The sequence below is a fragment of the Pinus tabuliformis genome, chromosome Q (genome assembly GCF_031772625.1).
Source record: "Pinus tabuliformis cultivar Carrire ecotype Pingquan chromosome Q, CPIR1, whole genome shotgun sequence".
Classification (NCBI taxonomy): Eukaryota; Viridiplantae; Streptophyta; class Pinopsida; order Pinales; family Pinaceae; genus Pinus; species Pinus tabuliformis.
This window is the reverse complement of record NC_142296.1, coordinates 779078248-779097761: the sequence shown is the minus strand read 5'-3', so window position 1 is coordinate 779097761 and position 19514 is coordinate 779078248. Positions and strand designations below refer to the sequence as shown.

Sequence of the window (19514 nt, the reverse complement as noted above, 5' to 3'; positions counted from 1 at the left end):
GATATATTGCCAACTTGTCCACATGTCCCCTGTTTGTTCCTACTTCCCGTTGGCACACAAGCAAACAAATTATATAAGATGCCACTCTAGGAGAAAGCATAATATTCCACTCGTTTCCTTTTTGGTTGGACAAAAGATTTACAAAGCAGAACACCTTTCCTGTCTGATAGGGCCAGTGACTGTTAAAAACAACCCGAGGTGTTTTCATTGGCATGTAGTTTTTGTTAATCAAGATCAGAAAAATTAATTCATCCAATTTATGGACTATAAAGTATTATGGTAATTACATTTTTATAATCTCTGTAACACCTTAGTTTTTGGAATTGATGCTTGAGCTCCCTGTCAAAATATTGCTGGGTGCATTGGCTATGAGCAAACAATACTGCTAGTGATGAATTTTGTTAATTATTTTCAAATAAAGGAGTGTAAATTTAGACATTTTTTCCCTTCTGTAGATATTATTGTGAAATATATATTATAAACCATTAAATAACGTTCAGATCTGTCTTTTACCTCTCAAAGGGCTTCAAAAATAAGTCCATACTTTTCATTCACCTTCTCACCAAACACTCTGAGTAGCTTAATGACATACTATCAAGATCATGAAATTAAAACAACTCAAAAAACAAAATTATCACAAGGCCACCATTAACTGCAATTCCATCTTCAACCTAAAAGAAAATCAGCCTCGTCCCTTTGCCTGCAAAGTAGTTCTGATAGCAAGACTTCCAAGAAAAATTACATTAGGTTGCATATTATTAGCTTATCAAAATTGTTTGAGCAGCGTCGTGATTTTGCAAAAACTATTTTAAATGTAATGGCTGCCATTTTCAATCTCTCTGGAGTAGATTATAAAACAAGTTCACCTGTATAAATTTTGACCCCTTCGATATTAAGCAGGTTAGATCAATCATGAACTACTATTATCCAAGAAACAATAGATGTGAGAGGAGAAAATTGTGACATACCTTTCGTGAATCTACCAGCACCTAGAAACTTCTAACGTATAACAAAACACGGGAAGAAAATATTCCATAGTATGAGATGCATAATGAAACCTAAAAGTACACACTGTTTGCACATTATTTGTAATGGTCTCCTTTATTAACAATGGCTTCAGTGAAGCATTCAATACTGTACATTCGAAAATGAGAAGGACCGGATACATAGAATTGATGTTATCTTAATGCTCGATACCATACAGCTTAAAATTTTACAAAGGTGCAGGCCCTCGTTTGCCTGCTTCACATGAAGGAAAACAAGGTATTTCAGACATGCAGCACACTTTCGCTTCCTGAAAATCAAATCTGAATGCAAATTCTTGAATCAAATATTAGCTGTATTGTATTGTTAAGGTCTAAATACCAACAGCAAAACAGCTCAACCATTCGACCCGTTGATACCCTTAAGATTCACTGAAAGGCAGCCGCTGCTGCCCATCCTCAACTGCATTTCTCCATATCCGGTATCTAATACCTAGTTTGTCATAGGATACAGGCAAATTCCACACGTTTGATCCTCTGACCATCCTGTCTTGTTGCCCAATCACCAGCCTAAGGTCTTCATTTAAAACCTGTGCATACAAAGAAAAGGCATTTTGGCTAGGATCGTTACCACATTCTAGGGATAATGCCAGATAAAGAGAAAGAAGCAAACTCCAAGGAAATGCCAACACAGCCAAATCAAATGTCGTAAATAAAATGCAAATGATTTTTTGGAGTTACCTTATCAGCAAAATGCCTCCACAAAATGTGCATAAATGGAATATGCTGCAGCAGAGGTGCGAAGTCCAGTGACATTCGATAAAGCAACCGAGTTTTCTGTCTAGAAGAAGGTATACAGACATGTAATTGGTGCAAATGTGTAGAACAGTTCTGAGTGCTTCTGCCTTCTATTTTACCAGGTTTCGAGATTCCAATAGTAGATAACACCATGCAAGGTGGCCGGAACTCCATATCTATAGGGTAAGGATCCCAGTAACCTTGCAACCCAGTAGCTGGAGTCATAAACTTAACAAAACTGCAGAAAAAAACAAGGAATAAGACATGCAAAATCAAAAATTTATAATCATCCCCAATCTAATACTGTAATTATAAATCACATGCCAATGTTGCAAATGGCCTTGAATTTCGACCGAAACCAGAAGATATGATATACTCATAATTAAATTTCTTTCTTTGTTTTCCCCATATAGAGTCTCAACCCACCAGTGGGCACATCACACAACATGAACACCTACATCAAAACCGATGTGTCTCGACCACCGCAGTTGCTTTTCTTTTAGCAATTTATATCAACAGCATAGAGAGAATTCAATTGTGAGAAAATATCATAAATCAGATACTTTGGTTGCCTATAACAACTAAGATTGAGATGATGCTGTCTCAATGTACATTGGTCAATTAGAATGGAAACCAGGGCGGCTGTATCCAGTTGTAGGAAACAGAGGAATAAAAGATGGTAGCCATTCTTTTAGGGAGAATGAAAATGCTGGTGTTGAAGTTATTATTTTGAAAGGAGTAAGTTAATAAGGGTGTAGTGAAGTTAACGTTTTGAAAGGAGCAAGTTAATAAGGGTGTAGTTTAATTTATAGATGAAATATTTTTTTATGGGAATTCATCAAAATTCAGCAATACAATTTCAATATTTTTTGTTGTTTAAAATACATTTTTTAATGCATAAATAGATTCAGCACCCTTGAAAATTCCTTGGGAGTCCCAGTTATGCAAATTAAACAATTTAGACTCAAGTTTTTAAAAATATCTGTCCAGTTTTGATTAAAATTAATCAGAAAAATAATCCCGAAAAAAAGCCATTTAGTTAGACTCCACAGTTAATAAATAAATGAATTAATTTGTTTTTAGCTTATTTCTCTTAGAAGTTAAAATTTTTGTGTTAATTTACTCATTTCTTTTCTAATAAAGCAATGCATTAATAAGTATTTTTTAATAGACTAATAAACCAATATATTAATAAATATAAAATGATAAGATGCTATGGTCCATTCTGAGGTGGTGTGTAATCATATCTCTGATCATCGGCCCATCGCCCTTCACTAGAGGAGGGGTGATTTCAGAGGCAAGACTCCCTTTAAGTTTAATTGGGTTTAGCTTGATGACCTGGATTTTAATTGCCTTGTGCGGGATGTCTAGAATCGTGATGGGTTTCGATCCCTCTCCCCCATGATGCATACTCAGGAGAAGCTAAAGACCCTCCGGATGGAGGTTAAGGCATGGGAGAAAAGAAAACGTAAGCATATGAACAAAGAATTAGATGACATATCTAAAGCATTACAAGACCTCCGCCCTCGCCTACTTAAGCACAATCTTCCTGTTGATATTAGAAATCGCATACATGCTCTCGAACTTGAAAAGAAACATCTTTTGCTTATCAAAGGGACCACCTAGCGACTAAAGAGCAGGGCCATCTGGCTTTGAGAAGGGGACAAAATTACTAAATTTTTTCACAGATTTGCAAACTTTTGGAGGACTGTAAATTCCATTTGGGAGATTAATGATGCGGCCGACACTAAGGTTCAGTGGCAACAAGACATTTACAAAGTTATTGTTCACCATTTTTAGAATGCTTACTGTCAACAGGATTTGGACTGTTTGGAGGATCAAATCTGGGGTGTGGAATTATTTCCAATCATGTTCGATCAGGCTGCTAACTCGGCTCTTTTTAACCCTATTTCGGAGGAGGAAACTCTGGGAGTGCTAAAATCATTCAAGGGGGATAAGAGCCTCGGACCTGACCGGTGGACAGTGGAACTCTTCACTCACTTTTTCGACCTCATCAAACAGGATCTTGTGGACATGGTTGAGGAATCCCAGACTAGTGGCTATATTCACCCCCATATTAACTCTACATACATCGCTCTTATTCCGAAAAGGTCTCCATCCACCACCTTCTCGGAATAAAAACCTATTTCTCTTTGTAATCTTATCTACAAGATCATATCTAAAACTATCGCCAACAGGATGAAGCACACTCTGTCTAAATTTATATCTCCACAACAGTTCGGGTTCCTGTGAAATAGAGATCCATGACGCAGTGGCGATTGCCCAGGAATGTATGCACTCTATCCATCATAAAAAATTAAATGCTGCTATTATGAAAGTTGATCTTCAAAAGGCTTTTGATTGTCTTGATTGGGGCTACCTGAGGCTGGTCCTTCACAAAATTGGAATTCAAGCCGGGCCTGCCGAGTGGATTATGGCCTGTGTCACAAATGTACATTAGCTTTCCTGGCAGTTCCGGCTTCTGCCCTCTGCGTCAGCTTTCTCGGCAGTTCCGGTTGTTCCCGGCAATTCCAGTTGTTCCTAGCAGTTCTGGCTTCTACCCTCTACTTCAGCTTTCCCGGCAAATCCGACAGTTCCACGTAGTTCCAACTTCTACCCTTTGTGTTAGCTTTCCCAACAGTTGCGTTGATCCTCCCGACACTATCTCTGCCTCTGTGCTTCTGTATTCACTTACCCTCAGCTGCAACTCCAGATCACACTCTCAACTTTCTCGGCAAACCCAATCCCAGAAAGTCGAAACCTTTATCTCTTAATGTGTTCTCTAAGTGACCCTCAAGCCTCCTCTTATACTTTTCTCATTGACAGATCAACGGCTGAGATTAAGTCCCTAATCAATGGCTAAGATTAGATCTGGCTTGATCCATAACTTTTGAACCATTCTAACACAGTTTTATATTAATTCACATTAATATTTTAATTTCCGTAAGTTTAGACTTAGGGACTCCATTAAAAATATTAATTATTTTAATATCTCCTAAATTGTTTAGAATCTGCCCAAACCCTTACTGGTATTGAAGATCTCAAGTACTTTATCCTCTCCACCAAATTTCGTGGCTAGAGCACATCCGATGCTACCCTAAATCAACACTCCCTCTTAGCGAGGACTGTGCTCTAGCAATACTCCTCACTGAGTATTACTCTGATCATTCGGCATCAGCCACTGATGCTAGGCCTGTTGCCCATCATCTGTACCGTTGCATCCCGTATTGCCACCCATGGCTCTGCCACTGCCACTGCTACATCCGTACTGCAACTCCCTCTGCATTTGTGCTGCTGCCCATGGGCCTGCCACTACTGCATCTGCACTGCAACCCCTCTCATCATGCTGCATCATGATGCCCATAGCACTACCACTGCTAACTGCTGCACTGCTACCCAATTATTGAGAAGTAAGTAACTTATCTCCCAACTCTGACATCTCTGTCAGGCAAGAAACACTCCTGATGCTGAGGCTCCCTTTGTCACTGACAAGTGCTCCCTCTCTGACCTCTGCGTTGCTGCAACAACTCCATGCATCTCGCATCGTCACACACCTTTCTGTGCCATCCTACAGTGGTGCAACACTCCCGTGCCTCTCGCACTGTTGTAGCTTGCTAGTCTCGCATTGTCCTAGGAATCCTACATTGTAGCTCCCTCTGTCACTCCATCCGCATCCGTCTCTACGGACATCTGCTAGTCCTGCTACTCCTCGTCTAATCCAAGAGGCTAGGTACCTCGAGGATCCTGCCCCTCATCACCTGTAGTCCGTCTGACTACAGCTCGATGTCTCCCCACTTCCTCTCAAGTGGCGTATGAGCACTCATGGCACATAGAACAGACAAGATCCTGGCCCTCCAGATGACAAAGTTGGATGCCTCATCCAACATGTCCTGATCCCTCAGCCCATTCATGGCCATCTTTCTGCTCTTCTTGTCGACTCCTCCGAGTCTCTCTACTTCCCGTCTGGAAATTCTCTGTTCGACTCCTGCTGAGTCTACTTCCCGCCTGGAAGTTCTCTGTTTGACTCCTGCTGAGTTTACTTCCTGTCTGGAAGTTCTCTGTTCGACTCCTGTTGAGTCTACTTCTTGTCTAGAAGTTCTCTATTCGACTCCTACAGAGTCTCTCTACTTCCCGTCTAGAAGTTCTCTTCTGGACTCCCTCTGAGTCCTGATTTCCTTCTTGGAAATCCTTTTGCCAACGTCAAGTTTCCCCTCTCCGATCGTCTGTGTAACAACAACACTGGTCCGGATTCCTTGGCTAGAAGTCCGCCTTGGCAACAACTCCCTCTACCTTGGTCTTGCCCTGTTAGGTACTGTCCTGACCACAGTACCCCACCAGCTTCACTCTGCAACTTATCCACAACCTCCTAAACCCTAGCAAAACTGAAGGTTAGAGCTCCTAGGCTCTGCGCAATTCCGGCACTAGTAAATCAACCTCCTCAACCAACTACGTCAGCCCTCTTGGCCTTTGCGGGGCTCTGCGTGAGCCTGCCTTTGCCTCCCTCAACCTCTGCGCTGCCTCTTCCTGGCTCAATATTGATGACGCAGGCACTGCGTCACCCCTTCCTTGCTGCTACTCTGCTAGGAATAGCTTCTGTCACTTGGGACAACTGTTTTTCTGCTGCTGCTACTCTGTTCGGCTGATGTCCTCAGTTCTCCTGTGATCTGCAACCACGCTCTGATACCATGTTGGAATTTCTAAGTCTAACCCATTAGAAACCCTTCATGTACTTTCTGATTTATTCCTACCTACTTGTTCTGTTAATTAACAAGTTATTTACCATGTAAATACTGGAAATAAATACAAGTACATGCTCAACACATTACAGATCATCAACTGAAGGAAACAAAACAAGCACACAAGTGACACCGTTGTTTTTGGACCAATGTCCCCAGAAAAACCCAATGCGGGAAAACCGGTGCAGCTATCTAAGGGTTTTATTATTATGCAGTTTCTGAATACAATCTAGGTGCCAAAACCAGCTAGCCCAACAGAAAATAATCTCAACAGTAGTACCTCTCCTTTGGAGACAGATACTTTGGCTGAAACCCTGGATAAACACTTCGGCAGCTCCTCAGCTCCAATCTGCCCCACGAAAAACCCCAGCGTTAGCTTCTAGGGATTGTGTCAACCTCTTCTGCCTGCTACGTCAGCTTTCCCGACAGTTTTGGCAGTTCCCAGCAGTTCCAGTTGTTCCCGACAGTTCCGGCTTCTTCCCTTTGCGTCAGCTTTCTCGACTGTTCTAGTTGTTCCTAACAGTTCTGGCTTCTGCCCTTTGCGTCAGCTTTCCTGGCAGTTCCGGCTTCTGCCCTCTGCGTTAGCTTTCCCGACAATTCCAGCAGTTCCGGCTTCTGCCCTCTGTGTCAACTTTCCCAGCTGCTGTGCTAATCCTCCCGACACTATATCTGCCTCTCTACTTCTGTATTCACTTCTCCTCAGTTGTAACTCCATATCACTCTAACTTTCTCAGCAAACCCAGCCCCAGAAAGTCGAAATCTTGATCTCTTGGTGTGTTCTCCAAGTGACCCTCAAGCCTCCTCTTATGCTTTTCTCGTTGACAGATCAACAGCCGAGATTAAGTCCCTAATCAACGGCTAAGATTAGATCTAGCTTGATCCATGACTTATGGACCATTCTAACACAGTTTTATATTAATTCACATTAATATTTTAATTTCCCTAAGTTTAGACTTAGGGACTCCATTAAAAATATTAATTATTTTAGTATCTCCCAAACTATTTAGAATCTGCCCAAACCATTTCTCGGTATTGGAGATCTCATGTGCCTTAGCCTCTCCACCAAATTTCGTGGCTAAAGCACATCCGATGCTACCCGAAATCAACAAAACATTGGTGTTGGAGCGCATTATAAAGTGCTTCTCTATTGGCACTCTACAAGGTAAAGGACCGAAGAAAATCATCCAAAAACCAACGTTGGTCTTCCCAGCTGTATATTTTGACGGAGCTTCACAAAGGAATAGGTGTGGATGCAGCTTCTTGATTGCTTACTCTCCGGAATAGGAATTTTGGGTTCACTGGGGTGCTGGCAGCAGTACGAACACGAAGGTAGAAGCTATGGCACTTTGGGGACTTCTCTGGTTATCTAGATATCTGAACCAATGTTGCATGAAGCGGGGCCAAAACGGGGACGTTTTTTGGACGTAGGGACACAGAAGCGTCATTTTCCAAAAATCTAGGAAGCGAAGCGTCTGCGGAAGCGTTTGCTATATATATATATATATATATATATATATATATATATATATATATATATATATATATATATATATTTGCATTTATATTCAAAACTTGCGTTTGCTATATATATATATATATATATTTGCATTTTTTGCATTTTTTTTATAATTTCTTTTGGAAGCTTGAAGCTTCGTAGGCCGAAGCGCCGTCCGAAACGCGTTTCGGGCACACGCTTCCTGAAATTTCCAGGAAGCGTGTTTATCAGCCTGAAACGCATTTCGGATGGCGCTTCCCCCATGCATCCGTACGGATCGCGGATCGGGGTTTTGATCGGGGGGGACGTTTCCTGCAACGCTGATCTGAACATCCCTACTATTCATATATTTGGGGATTCCAAGATCCTCATCGACTATGTTCTGGGACGGTGCAAATTTACCAACCCACGCTCCATGGATTGCTATTCCAAGTTCAGCAACTTTGGACTTCTTTTATGGGCTCAACGATTGAGCACATTGGAAGGGAGTTCAATCAATCCGCGGACAGACTCTCGAAGAGGGGGTTGCTAGATGAGCTGGACGGGATGCACATTGAGATCAAGATGGAGGAATATATTAATGGATGCTGGGGTGATTCCTCTACCTGGATAACTATTACATTCACTGGAAATATTCATATGATAATGTTGGCAGAGTATCTCAGAGTATCTTCAGAGATATATTATGTTTTTCAAGACTTTTATTTCATTTTTGTGTTTTGTTCTACTGTATATACTTACCTCTCATTATAAGCACAGGACTGAAGATACAATTAGTTTTTGCTACGCTTGCACAGATACAGGACATGGTGCTCTTTATGTTTGGTCATGTCAGTATGACATTGATTCTGGACCGCATTGATGGACTATGATGGTATTTGTATACATCAGATTTCTGCTATTCTCTCTATATATATTACACATATTTGATGAATATAATGCTTTTTTCATACTGAAAAGAAGATGCGAAGGCCTGGCGAGCGCAAGCCTCTGCTGCTACAAATTATGACGTGCACTCTCCTCAGTGGAACATGCTAGGTAGACCCCCTCCCAAATGCAATGGAGGTGGCCTTCCTAGATCATCGACTTTTCTGATCATCCATTGACCCGTCCAGGTAAGTACATTAAAAAGTAATATGAACAAAGTTCAATGGTCAAAATTACCTTAATAATTAATAACGTAAAAATATAAATTCCTGGAAAAATTCTTACCATATTTATTTAACTAAGAATTTTTACCAAAATAAATTGGAATTGAGTTAGTCCACAAATAAGACTTGATAAAAATGACCATGACATTTAAAAATTAGCTTGACCAGTATTTTTATAGACGTCATCTGGATTTGTTTCAGAAAAACGATTTGAAGCACCTGCAAACCTCTTCTGAATCTGAAAGTTTAATTTTTACCTTGTCATGAGATCAATTTATATGACGATGCTGTTGCAACATCGTAAAATTTAAAAAATTAGCTTGACGAGAATTTTTACAGACGTCATCTGGATTCGTTTCAGAAAAATGATTTGAAGCACCTGCAAACCTCCTTTGAATCTGAAAGTTTATTTTTTACCTTGTCATGAGATCAATTTATATGACGATGCTGTTGCAACATCGACAAACCTCTTTTGAATCTGAAAGTTTATTTACTTTGTCTTGAGATCAATTTATATGACGATGCTGTTGCAACATCGGCAGAGAAAGGAAATTTGTCACGAAAAAAATAGATTTTGTTAGAGATAAGTTTTGATTTTGTTAGACATTATTACTTTCAGTTACATTTAGTGAGTATGCAATTTCGGGCAATTTACACATTATCTAAATTTAGGAAGTAATTTCAGTCCATTTATACCGTCATACTAGAGTTTTAATTTAGCTAGTATCAGTCATGTATGTCAGAGCTGTTAGTCATACAAAAGTTATAATTTAACCAATCTTAATCATGCATGTGTTAGTTAATCATGCATATGTTAGTTAAGATTAGCACATCTATTATAAGTAGTTTTCAATTTAAGTAATTGAATGAATGTTATTGTGTGGTTTTCCCATTCATCCATCCAATTGAATTGAGTAAGGACGCTGGACCCTATTCCAGCCTTGTTAATATAAATCTCCTAATCGTTCTTTTGAAAAAAAACCAACTTTATAAACGTAATTTTTGTAACAAGAGTTTCAAGCCAGCGAAACAAGAGTTGAAAGCCCATATGCGACCTTAAAAAAGGTTATGGAGATAGAGCTTGTGAGGAATTTACTAGGGACAAGCGCATGGAAATATTGACGCTATATCATGAAAGCTTACCTATTTCACAAATATACAAGATGAGGATGGTTCAATCAGGTTGATAGAGGAAAGACGAGCTGAAAAGCCGCATCAACAAGCACTGACAAGAAAAGAAGCTAAATGGTAATAGACTCTTTCTGTGATGGAAATGCATAATATTTGCGTGTGGGCAGTGCTGGGATTTGACAGGAAAAATGCTAGTCATAGGGTGTTTTGCCCGTCAAATACGGATTTGTATCTGGCAATAAAAAATAAAAATAAAAGCAACTTCTCAAAAACATTTGCTTATACAGTAAAACCCATCATTTTTGATAGCTTGGGTGCCAACCCTGAGTGTGAACATGCAAAAGATGCAATTGCTGCTCTGATTATGCAACTTGGAATTCCCAACGTTTAGTGGTCACCCTGTTATGAGACAATGGTGAGAACGCTCATAGAAGTTTCACAAGGCTTGAAGCCACCTTCATCATAGAGAACTGAGGAAGACCTTGATCAATATAACTTTGAGTAGAGTGGAACAAAAGCTGACTCCACATAAAGAAGCTTGGATAGATATGGTTGGTCAATAGTAAGGGACAGAGCTTGGGTAGACATGGCTGTTCAATAATAATGGACAGTTGGACAAATAGGAATCATCGTCCCTTGTTAAACATAACTGTGAGCTCTCTTGGAGGTCCTTAACGCCTGAAAACAACAGATTGCCAAATCTAGATACAAATTTCCAACATGAGATTCATGGATATGTTGTTGAGGAGGACTGAGCTCCAACAATAGTTGACGTGATTACAAATGCAACACCTATTTGTCGTTCTGCAGGGTTAATGAAGCATATAGCATAGTCATTTTCAACATTTGTATTTGATCCCAAGTGTGCATGCATTGAATAATTCATTGAGAGATATGGGAAATATTGATCGAGTTGCTGAAGAATTATGCACTTTATGTCTAAAAATTGGGTTGCTCAAAGAATTGTGCACACTACGTCTATTGATTGGGTTGCTGAAAGAATTATGCACACAAGGTCTATTGGTTAGGCTGTTGAAAAAATGTGCACACTAGATATGTGGAAATCACAAGTCTCTTGCCATATATATTATATAGGTCCCGTGCACGATTGGAATTGCTATAACTAGAATACACGAGGTATGCTTCTCTCTTTCTTAATTGAATGCATGATTCAATGCAAAGAAGAAAAATGCAATATAGTTATTTATAATGATATGGAAGAATAGAGTGGAGCCAACATAGAGGATGATAGAAAGATCAAGAATAAGCGCATGATAGGGAATGGTGGGAGGACCTAGAAAGATCAAGAATATGTGCATGATAGGGAATGATGGGAGGATCTAGAATATATGATGGCCTTCCTGGAACCTGTAGTGATAGCCATTGGATATTTAGACCAGTGTTTTGAAAATTGGCTGGACCCAACCAATTTGAACCAGTTCACCCCTTGGAGACCTAGACCTGTTTGTGAACCAGACCAACCAGTGAAAAATGAAAAGAAAAAGAAGAAAAAGCCCCAAGTATTATATAATGACACCCCTTCCTTTACTTGCATATCTGTAGTCTAATGATTTAGTGTATATATATATATATATATATATTAAACTGGTTCAGAAACTGATTCACTGGCTAGTTCCAATTCATTCCTGATCTGACCCTCAACCAGTTCTAATTTTTAAAACTTTGATCTAGACACCAGTTCCATTGCTTTAAGTAAGGTTTGAGAAATAAAGGATAGTATGATAAAGAAAAACAAAACAACAATCAAAGGACCTAGAGATCCCAATGGAAAACTTTATTGCAAGATCAATGTCATTCTTAACAAGAGTCGTATGTAAACTAAACTCTTTAACGCATGTGGAAGTCTATGCTTTAAATCTTAAATGTTCTAAAGATATGCCTAATAGGGCCTTGCCTACAGATGACGTAAAGTTAAAGAAACGATTCATGGAAGCTTTGTTGATAATGAATCCTCCAAAAGAGAGTAATCTTAGTACACTATAGAACACAATTTCGTTCCTTTTGTTTGTTGAGGACTGAATTTCGGTTAAATTTGGCTCATGAGGATAGAGTAATAGTACACCAAATAAACCCAGTTGGTTGGTTACTAAGGTTTGAGAAATAACAGATATCATGATAGAGGAAATCGAAATGACAATCGAAGGACCTAGAGTTCCCAATGCAGAGCTATATGGCAAGTTCAATGTCATTCTTCACAAGAGTTGTTGTGTGTAAGCTAAACTCTTTATTTCATGTGGAAGCCTCTCCTTTGAATCCTAAATGGTCTGAAGATAGGTTTGATAAGGTCCTGCCTACAAATGATGCAAAGATAAAGAAATGATTGATGGAAGTTTTGTTAATAATGTATACTCTAAGAAGAGACTAACCTTAGTACACTATAGTAATAGAATACAATTTCTTTCCTTTGCTCTATTGAGGACTAAATTTGAGTTATTTTTGGCTCATGATGATAGAGTGATAGAACCCCAAATAAACCCAATTGGTTCGTGGATGATGCATGACTCAAGCTCCAAAGATTTTAGATTTGATTATCCGAGTGTTTTCCCAAGTTGTCAGCTCCTCTACATATGAGAACTTAGAGGGATTGAAGCACATAATCTATTATTCACTCAACGAAGTGAAATAGAATACTTGCAAAGACATCTAAACTTTGCAGGGTTCAGTAATTGACTGGGATGTCAATTAGAGGATGCACATCAGCTTGTACGTGATGGGGAAATTGCCTAACAAGATGAATTGTTTGATATTGTTCAGTTGCCAATAGAGGAGGAAATGCATGAGTCGTTGCCACTAGATGATTATTATGGTCTCGAATGTGATCAACCACTTGATAGAGATGCTCTTGATGATTAACCACATACCTCTAGGCCCTTGCTTTGAAGTATTTAAAACATTTCTATTTATGATTTATGATGATATCATTAGGTATTTTCACATTTGTTTTCTTCAGATCATACAATAAATTATGAGTATTAATATGAAACTTCAAATCATAAGTTGACAACTAAAGATCTTTAACCAGAGGGGACTTGACTGGTTGGTCAATAGTATGTTGATTTGGGGTAGCATCGGATAATTGGTGGAGAGGCTAAAGCACATTAGATCTCCAAGACCCAAAAATCGTTTTGGAAAATTCCATCCAGATGAGGAGTTAAAATAATTAATATTTTTAATGAGTTCCTAAGTCTAACCTTAGGAAAATAAAAATATTAATGGGAATTAATAAAGATAAGGATGAGAGGCTTCTAAGGGATAAGGATCAAGTCTATTTTAATCTTAGCCATTGATTAGGGACTTAATATTGACCGTTGATTCATCTATAGGAAAAGTATAAGAAAAGACTTGAGGGTCAGTCGGAGATACACCAGAGGGAGACCACTCAGTTCGGTTTCTGGAGCGGGGTTTGCTAAGAAATTCGAACTAGATGTCTAGATTGCAGTGAGAGGCAGTGAGTACATAACAAAGAGGTAGGGATAGTACCAGAGGACCAGTGCAAAGATTAGAGAAGCAGACGCAGATCCAATCAAGGAGACGCAAAGGCAGCTAGATTGCACAGTGACTAGAGGGTCTGCGTGGGTGACACAGAGAGGCCAAGTGCTGACACAGTGAGGCAAAGTATTGACGCAGAGGGTCTATGACCTATGTAGAGGCCAGCTGGACTGAAGTTGAGCTTAAGGGAAGCGCCAGAGAACTTTATCGTATTACTGTTGTGTGGTTATCTCTGTTGGGTGAGCCAGTTTGGCACCCTAGTTGTACTCAAGAAAAGTTGATTAATAAAATCCTTCTCTGTTGCACTGGTTTTCCTGCATTGGGTTTTTCCGGGGACAATTGTCCCAAAATAACTGTGTTGATGTGTTTGATTCTTGTGCATGTATTTGTTTTTATATAATGGTGTGATATTTGTAGTAGAATTTATTTTAATATTTACTGAAGGGATTTGTAAATAACTTATTGGAAAATAAGTAGGTAAAATAAATCAGTTGTTGCAGTAACAGAATTTTCACATGGTATTAGAGCAAAGAATCAGAGACAGGAAGGGAAAATCAATTGTGGGTCGAGATCATGATGCAGAGGCATCTACATCAGGAGACTCGTGCATATTTTCAGAAAATTGCACAAGAGATAGAAATTTCGATTTCTCTATGTTGGCTTCCAGATTGAAAGAAGTAGTTGCTTGTGTAACAAGCTCTGCATCATCAGAGGTATGGTATATAGATAGTGGAGCCTCTATAACGAATAAAATATAAAAATAATATAAATATAATGTTAATGGATAATTTGATATTCCAAGTTTTTTGGAGTAATTAATCTTAAGAAGGAACCTTGTTTGCTTCATTTGGTATTAGAGCAGTTCGGTCCACTAGGTTGCTTAACCGGTGCACAGAGCTCGTTCTCCTATCCAAGTCTTTGACTATCGAAATTCGTCAACCTTGTTGCTGTATAATTGAAGCATTTTGCTCAATATTTGGGAGTTTCTCCTTTTCTCCGTTTTTCTAAGCCTTTGGCCATTAAAATAAATTAACAAAAAAAACATATAAGTAAATAAATTAAAAAAATAAGAAGAAAAAAAAAGTAAAAGAAAAAAGCAAAATGGATACAAAATCTCATACCAAGTATATTTAAAACTTTTTACGTGGAGAAGCCCGCGGTTTTAAAAACAACCCATGGTAATTGCCCATGGTATTTTAAAAAGTTAAAGGAAAAAAAAAAAAACAAAAACAAAAAACAAAAGGAATACGTTTTACTTTTTACATGGAGAACATTTTAACGGAGGTTTTAAAAACAACTCATGGTAATAGCCCATGGTATTTTAAAAGTTAGAGAAAAAACAAGCATATAAAAGCTCTTACGTGAAAGGTAAATATTACTTTTTACAGGAGGTTTTAAAAACAACCCATGGTAATATCCCATGGTATTTTAAAAGTAAAAGATATTTTGATAACATTGGAGAAAAAGGGTGTGATCTAAATAATTATAATCGTTCAAATCTAAAGATTGTGACCGTACCAAGAGTCACGTCTCATTCAAATTTTCTGAGAAAAAAAAAATATTATTATAATTATAAAAAAGGATACTATATAAGTCTTATATAGTTACATATAAAAGGAAAAGTGGGTCTCAAAAAAGTATATATAAATTTTATATAATTATAATTTATAATATATATAAATTAAAATTATATAATATATATAATTTATAATTATATATAAAAATAAAAAAAAAAAAAATTATTATTATATAAATTTTTTTATTAAAAGAGTGAAAAGAAGAAGAAGAAGAAGATAATATTTGAAATATATATATATATGTTAGATTTTTATATAAGGGAAGTGGAAATATATTTTATAAATTAAGAGAATATATAGAATTTAAAAAAAAAAAAAGGAAAAGAAGAAAAGGGTTTTATATAAAAAAAAATAATAATAAATAAATAAATAAATTATTATAAAAGGAGGAGTGATTTAAAAAGGTATTTAATATTTAAAGAGTAAAATGGAGACTAGTAATGAAAGGTTTCCTGAAACCTTTGGTAAATATGTTGATACATTATTTCAAATAGAAGGATCGCTTGCAGGAAGAGACATCATAATCTCTATCTGTCCTGTTGAAAGAAGTAATTATGTTAGTCCTAAATGTGCTAACCAATTGGTGATTCCTGAATCAAATATAGTTGAAACAAATATTTGTGGCAAACAATACGATATAAGCAATTTACACCTAAATATTGGAGATTATACTTTTACCTCAAAATTCGTCGTGAAAACCTTACGTTTTTACGATAGTGACATTGTTTTGGGGTTACCTTGGATGGAAACTCTAGGTTCCTTTATTCTAAATACAAAGAAGAAGTTTTTAACATTTTCTTACAAGAAGAAGAAAATAACGCTCCAAGATTTTACACTAAAACCAAATTCAGTAACACTAGAAGATATTTCAAAAGTAATGTCTCAAGAAGGTAAAAAGGTATTACAAAATATGCAAAAAGAAATTGACAAAATCAATGTTGACAAAAATGAAGAAGTTTCTCGATTTAAAAACCATAGTGAAAAATTACTGTCGCAAATTAAGAAACTTAAGAAGGATAAGAAGTCATTAGAAAACAAGGTACAACAACTTATCGAGAAAGAAGCATCAAATGTAGGAATTCAAGTTGATGACAAAACAACAAATACCGATCGAGTGAATATGACAACTCAAGAAGACAAGTCATTTGAAGAAATGACACATGTAGATGTTGCAGTTCAGACAATGGACATCCCAAGTGAATGTTCCATAACCGTCTCAACAACATCTTTGCCAGAAGAAAATATAAAAAATGGCACTTGCCCAGTAAGGAGAAATCAAACCAAAAAAGTCCCATATCGGCATCCAAAGCATGAGAACAGACGAATCAACCATGCTACATATTTGAACCAGTCAAAACCAAGACAACAAATTAATGTTTCAGAGAATAATGACGTAACATCAATTCTGTCTTATGCTGACAAGTCGTTACAAAATTTTAGTGATTAGAATACTATACAGAAGATTAATCTGGGATGGTCTGATCCCTTCTCAGCGCGACAATTCTATTTGTCACTAAGAAGATCATATCAACTTGTATCGACGAAGATGACTGTTCCAAGAAAGAAAGACTTTCAAAGCCAAAAAAGAGATCAAGCCTTTTTTCATCGACAAGCTTTGAGGACAAAGCTTTTTGAGGAAGGAGGCAATGTAATGAATAAAATATATAAATAATATAAATATAATGTTAATGGATAATTTGATATTCCAAGTCTTTTGGAGTAATTAATCTTAAGAAGGAACCTTGTTCACTTCAGCGTCCTGGCATATGACAGGAATCCGGGATGTTTCTCAGAATATCAGGAGGAAAGGATAAATTTTCAGATCACCATGGGGAATAAGGAAAAGTGTACTCCAGTAGGGAAGGGTACCGAAGTTTTTCAAACAGAAACGGGAGCGCAGTTCCGAGCTACCAATGTGTTGCATGTACCAGGACTGGGGATGAACTTGCTTTCCATATCACAACTTCAAAGCAAGGGCTATGAAGTTTTCTTCATTAAGGAGAAAGTATGCGTTAAACACTCGAGTTGGAAAAAGAAAGTGCAGATCAGAATCAGAAGTAACAGGTTGTACAGGTTACAACTAGAATCACCAATGGCACTGATAAGCAGTCATGGACACAAGGATTTGAATGAACTATGGCACAAAAGAATGGGACATTTGCACCATGGGGCTTTGAGAATTCTCAGAAAAACTGTAACAGGAGTTCCAAATCTTAGTACAAAACGAGATGATGTATGCAGAGGATGTGCTCTGGGCAAGTACGCCAAAGCAACATTTCCTAGAAGTAAAACCAGGGCCAAGAGTGTACTAGGATTGATACACTCAGATATTTGTGGACCAACGTCCACTAAAGCTCTTAGTGGTGCCGAATACTTCGTCACCTTCATCAATGACCACTCCAGGAAAACTTGGATTTATTTTCTGCAAACCAAGGATGAGGTTTCCTGTCGATTCAAAGAGTTCAAGGCTCTGGTGGGGAATCTAACAGGAAAGAAAATAAAAGTTTTGCACTCAGACAATGGTGGGGAATATGTCAATAAGGACTTCACTAATTTTTGCGCTAGGGAGGGCATCAGAAGAGAGTGGATAGATCCTTACAATCCAAAGCAGAATGGAGTAGCAAAAAGGAAGAACATGACTATCGTGGAAGCAGCTAGGGCCATGATGTATGATCAAGATATGCCAAAATTCCTATGGGCAGAAGCATGCAACACGACAGTCTATGTCCAGAATAGAACTCTTCATAGGGCATTGGGAAAGATCACTCCAAAGAAAGTCTTCACCAGGAAGACACCTGAAGTCAGTGATTTCAGGATATTTGGGAGTTTAGCATATCGCCATATACCCGAGGAAAAGAGGAAGAAGTTGGATCAAACCGCAGAGAAAGGATATCTAGTGGGATATAGCGAGAACGCTAAGGCATATAGAATCTATCTTCCAGGGAGCAGGAAGGTAGTAGTTCGACGAGATGTGAAGTTCATGGAAGATAGGGCCTTCAGAAAATCTCGAGAAATGCCTTTCGAGGAGCAGTCAAAAGATGAGTCGTTGGTCAAACCAGTGTTGATAATATCGGTATCGGGAAAATATCGGCGAGGGTCCGGAAAATATCTTATCGGAAATATCGGCGAAAATATCGGCAAATATCGGCAAGCATAAAAAATGCATAATATATTCATTTTTTTCAGATTTCTAAACATATAAAGCAATAACAACATGAACTAAACACATTGGCACATAAATATGAAGAAGGCATTGATATATATGATGTCAAATAGAAATGATACATCAAACTTCAAAGGCGATACCAAATCCTGCTGATCCCTGATAGTGATAAATTGATAATTGTCCAAGCAAGGATAAACATCATGCACCCTGCAGCAGAGTAATAAATGCTGTATATCCTAACCTATACAGCATCTATTACTTTGATGTTGGTTACTTGTTGACCCTCAAAAGCAAAGGGATTAACTAAGGAGATAACACCTGGAAACATGATATGATAGTAAGGCAGCAGGCTATTGACATTGGACAAAGGACATAGACATCTGAATTTGATATTAGTACTAGTTTTAACTTTTGATTGACAAAGGAGATAAACACCTAGAAGCATCATATATTAGTACTTAGATTGAGGTTATAACTTATAAGGAAGGTGATTGACAAAGGAGAGAGACACTTGGAGGTGATATTAGACTTTAGTACTAGTTTGAGGTCACAAGCAAGGGGATTGACAAAAGTCAAACACCTGGAAGCTATCCCGATTCCCTGGTATCAGATTGAGGGAAGATAAGGCAATTCTTAAGCACAAGCAATAAGCTCTATGCATATTTTCTGCTCAGAACCTTCATTTGACAGGCTGGGCATATGGATAATGGGACCATACACATTTGCAAGGTTCTGGGAAGGTATTCTATATGTGGCTTATTGCTTGCCCCAAAAAACACCATGCAGCCGTGTAATGGAGCAATCTGTGGTGGCTGAGTGGATCAGTTCTGTGGCTGAGTCAAATGCTGGTTTAATGGTTTTTTCAGTGACAGGCCTTCTGCATTATTTGTGAAGCTATTCTGAGTCGATCAAACTCTTTATGACCAATTTTGTACCGTGCTAGATCCAAGACTATTGCTTAGAAAGA

General features: G+C 37.9%; 1 protein-coding gene and 1 non-coding gene across 3 annotated transcripts in view; both read right to left on the bottom strand.

The window, feature by feature from the left end:
- Nucleotides 1–1082: 1082 nt before the first annotated feature.
- CH1 (Pheophorbide a oxygenase family protein with Rieske 2Fe-2S domain-containing protein) overlaps nucleotides 1083–19514 on the bottom strand; it is a 277391-nt gene continuing 258959 nt past the window's right edge. For both annotated transcript variants that reach the window (XM_089385246.1, XM_089385247.1), the window contains exons 8-9: nucleotides 1725–2019; nucleotides 1083–1573 (exon numbers count right to left, since the gene is read on the bottom strand). In XM_089385246.1, the coding sequence (XP_089241372.1) occupies nucleotides 1406–1573; nucleotides 1725–2019 (463 nt within the window). In that variant the 3' untranslated portion in view covers nucleotides 1083–1405. The remainder of the gene's footprint in view (nucleotides 1574–1724; nucleotides 2020–19514) is intronic.
- On the bottom strand, nucleotides 8979–9135 carry LOC149221798 (U1 spliceosomal RNA). The gene has a single exon (XR_016249924.1). It is a non-coding gene; the product is annotated as a U1 spliceosomal RNA (small nuclear RNA).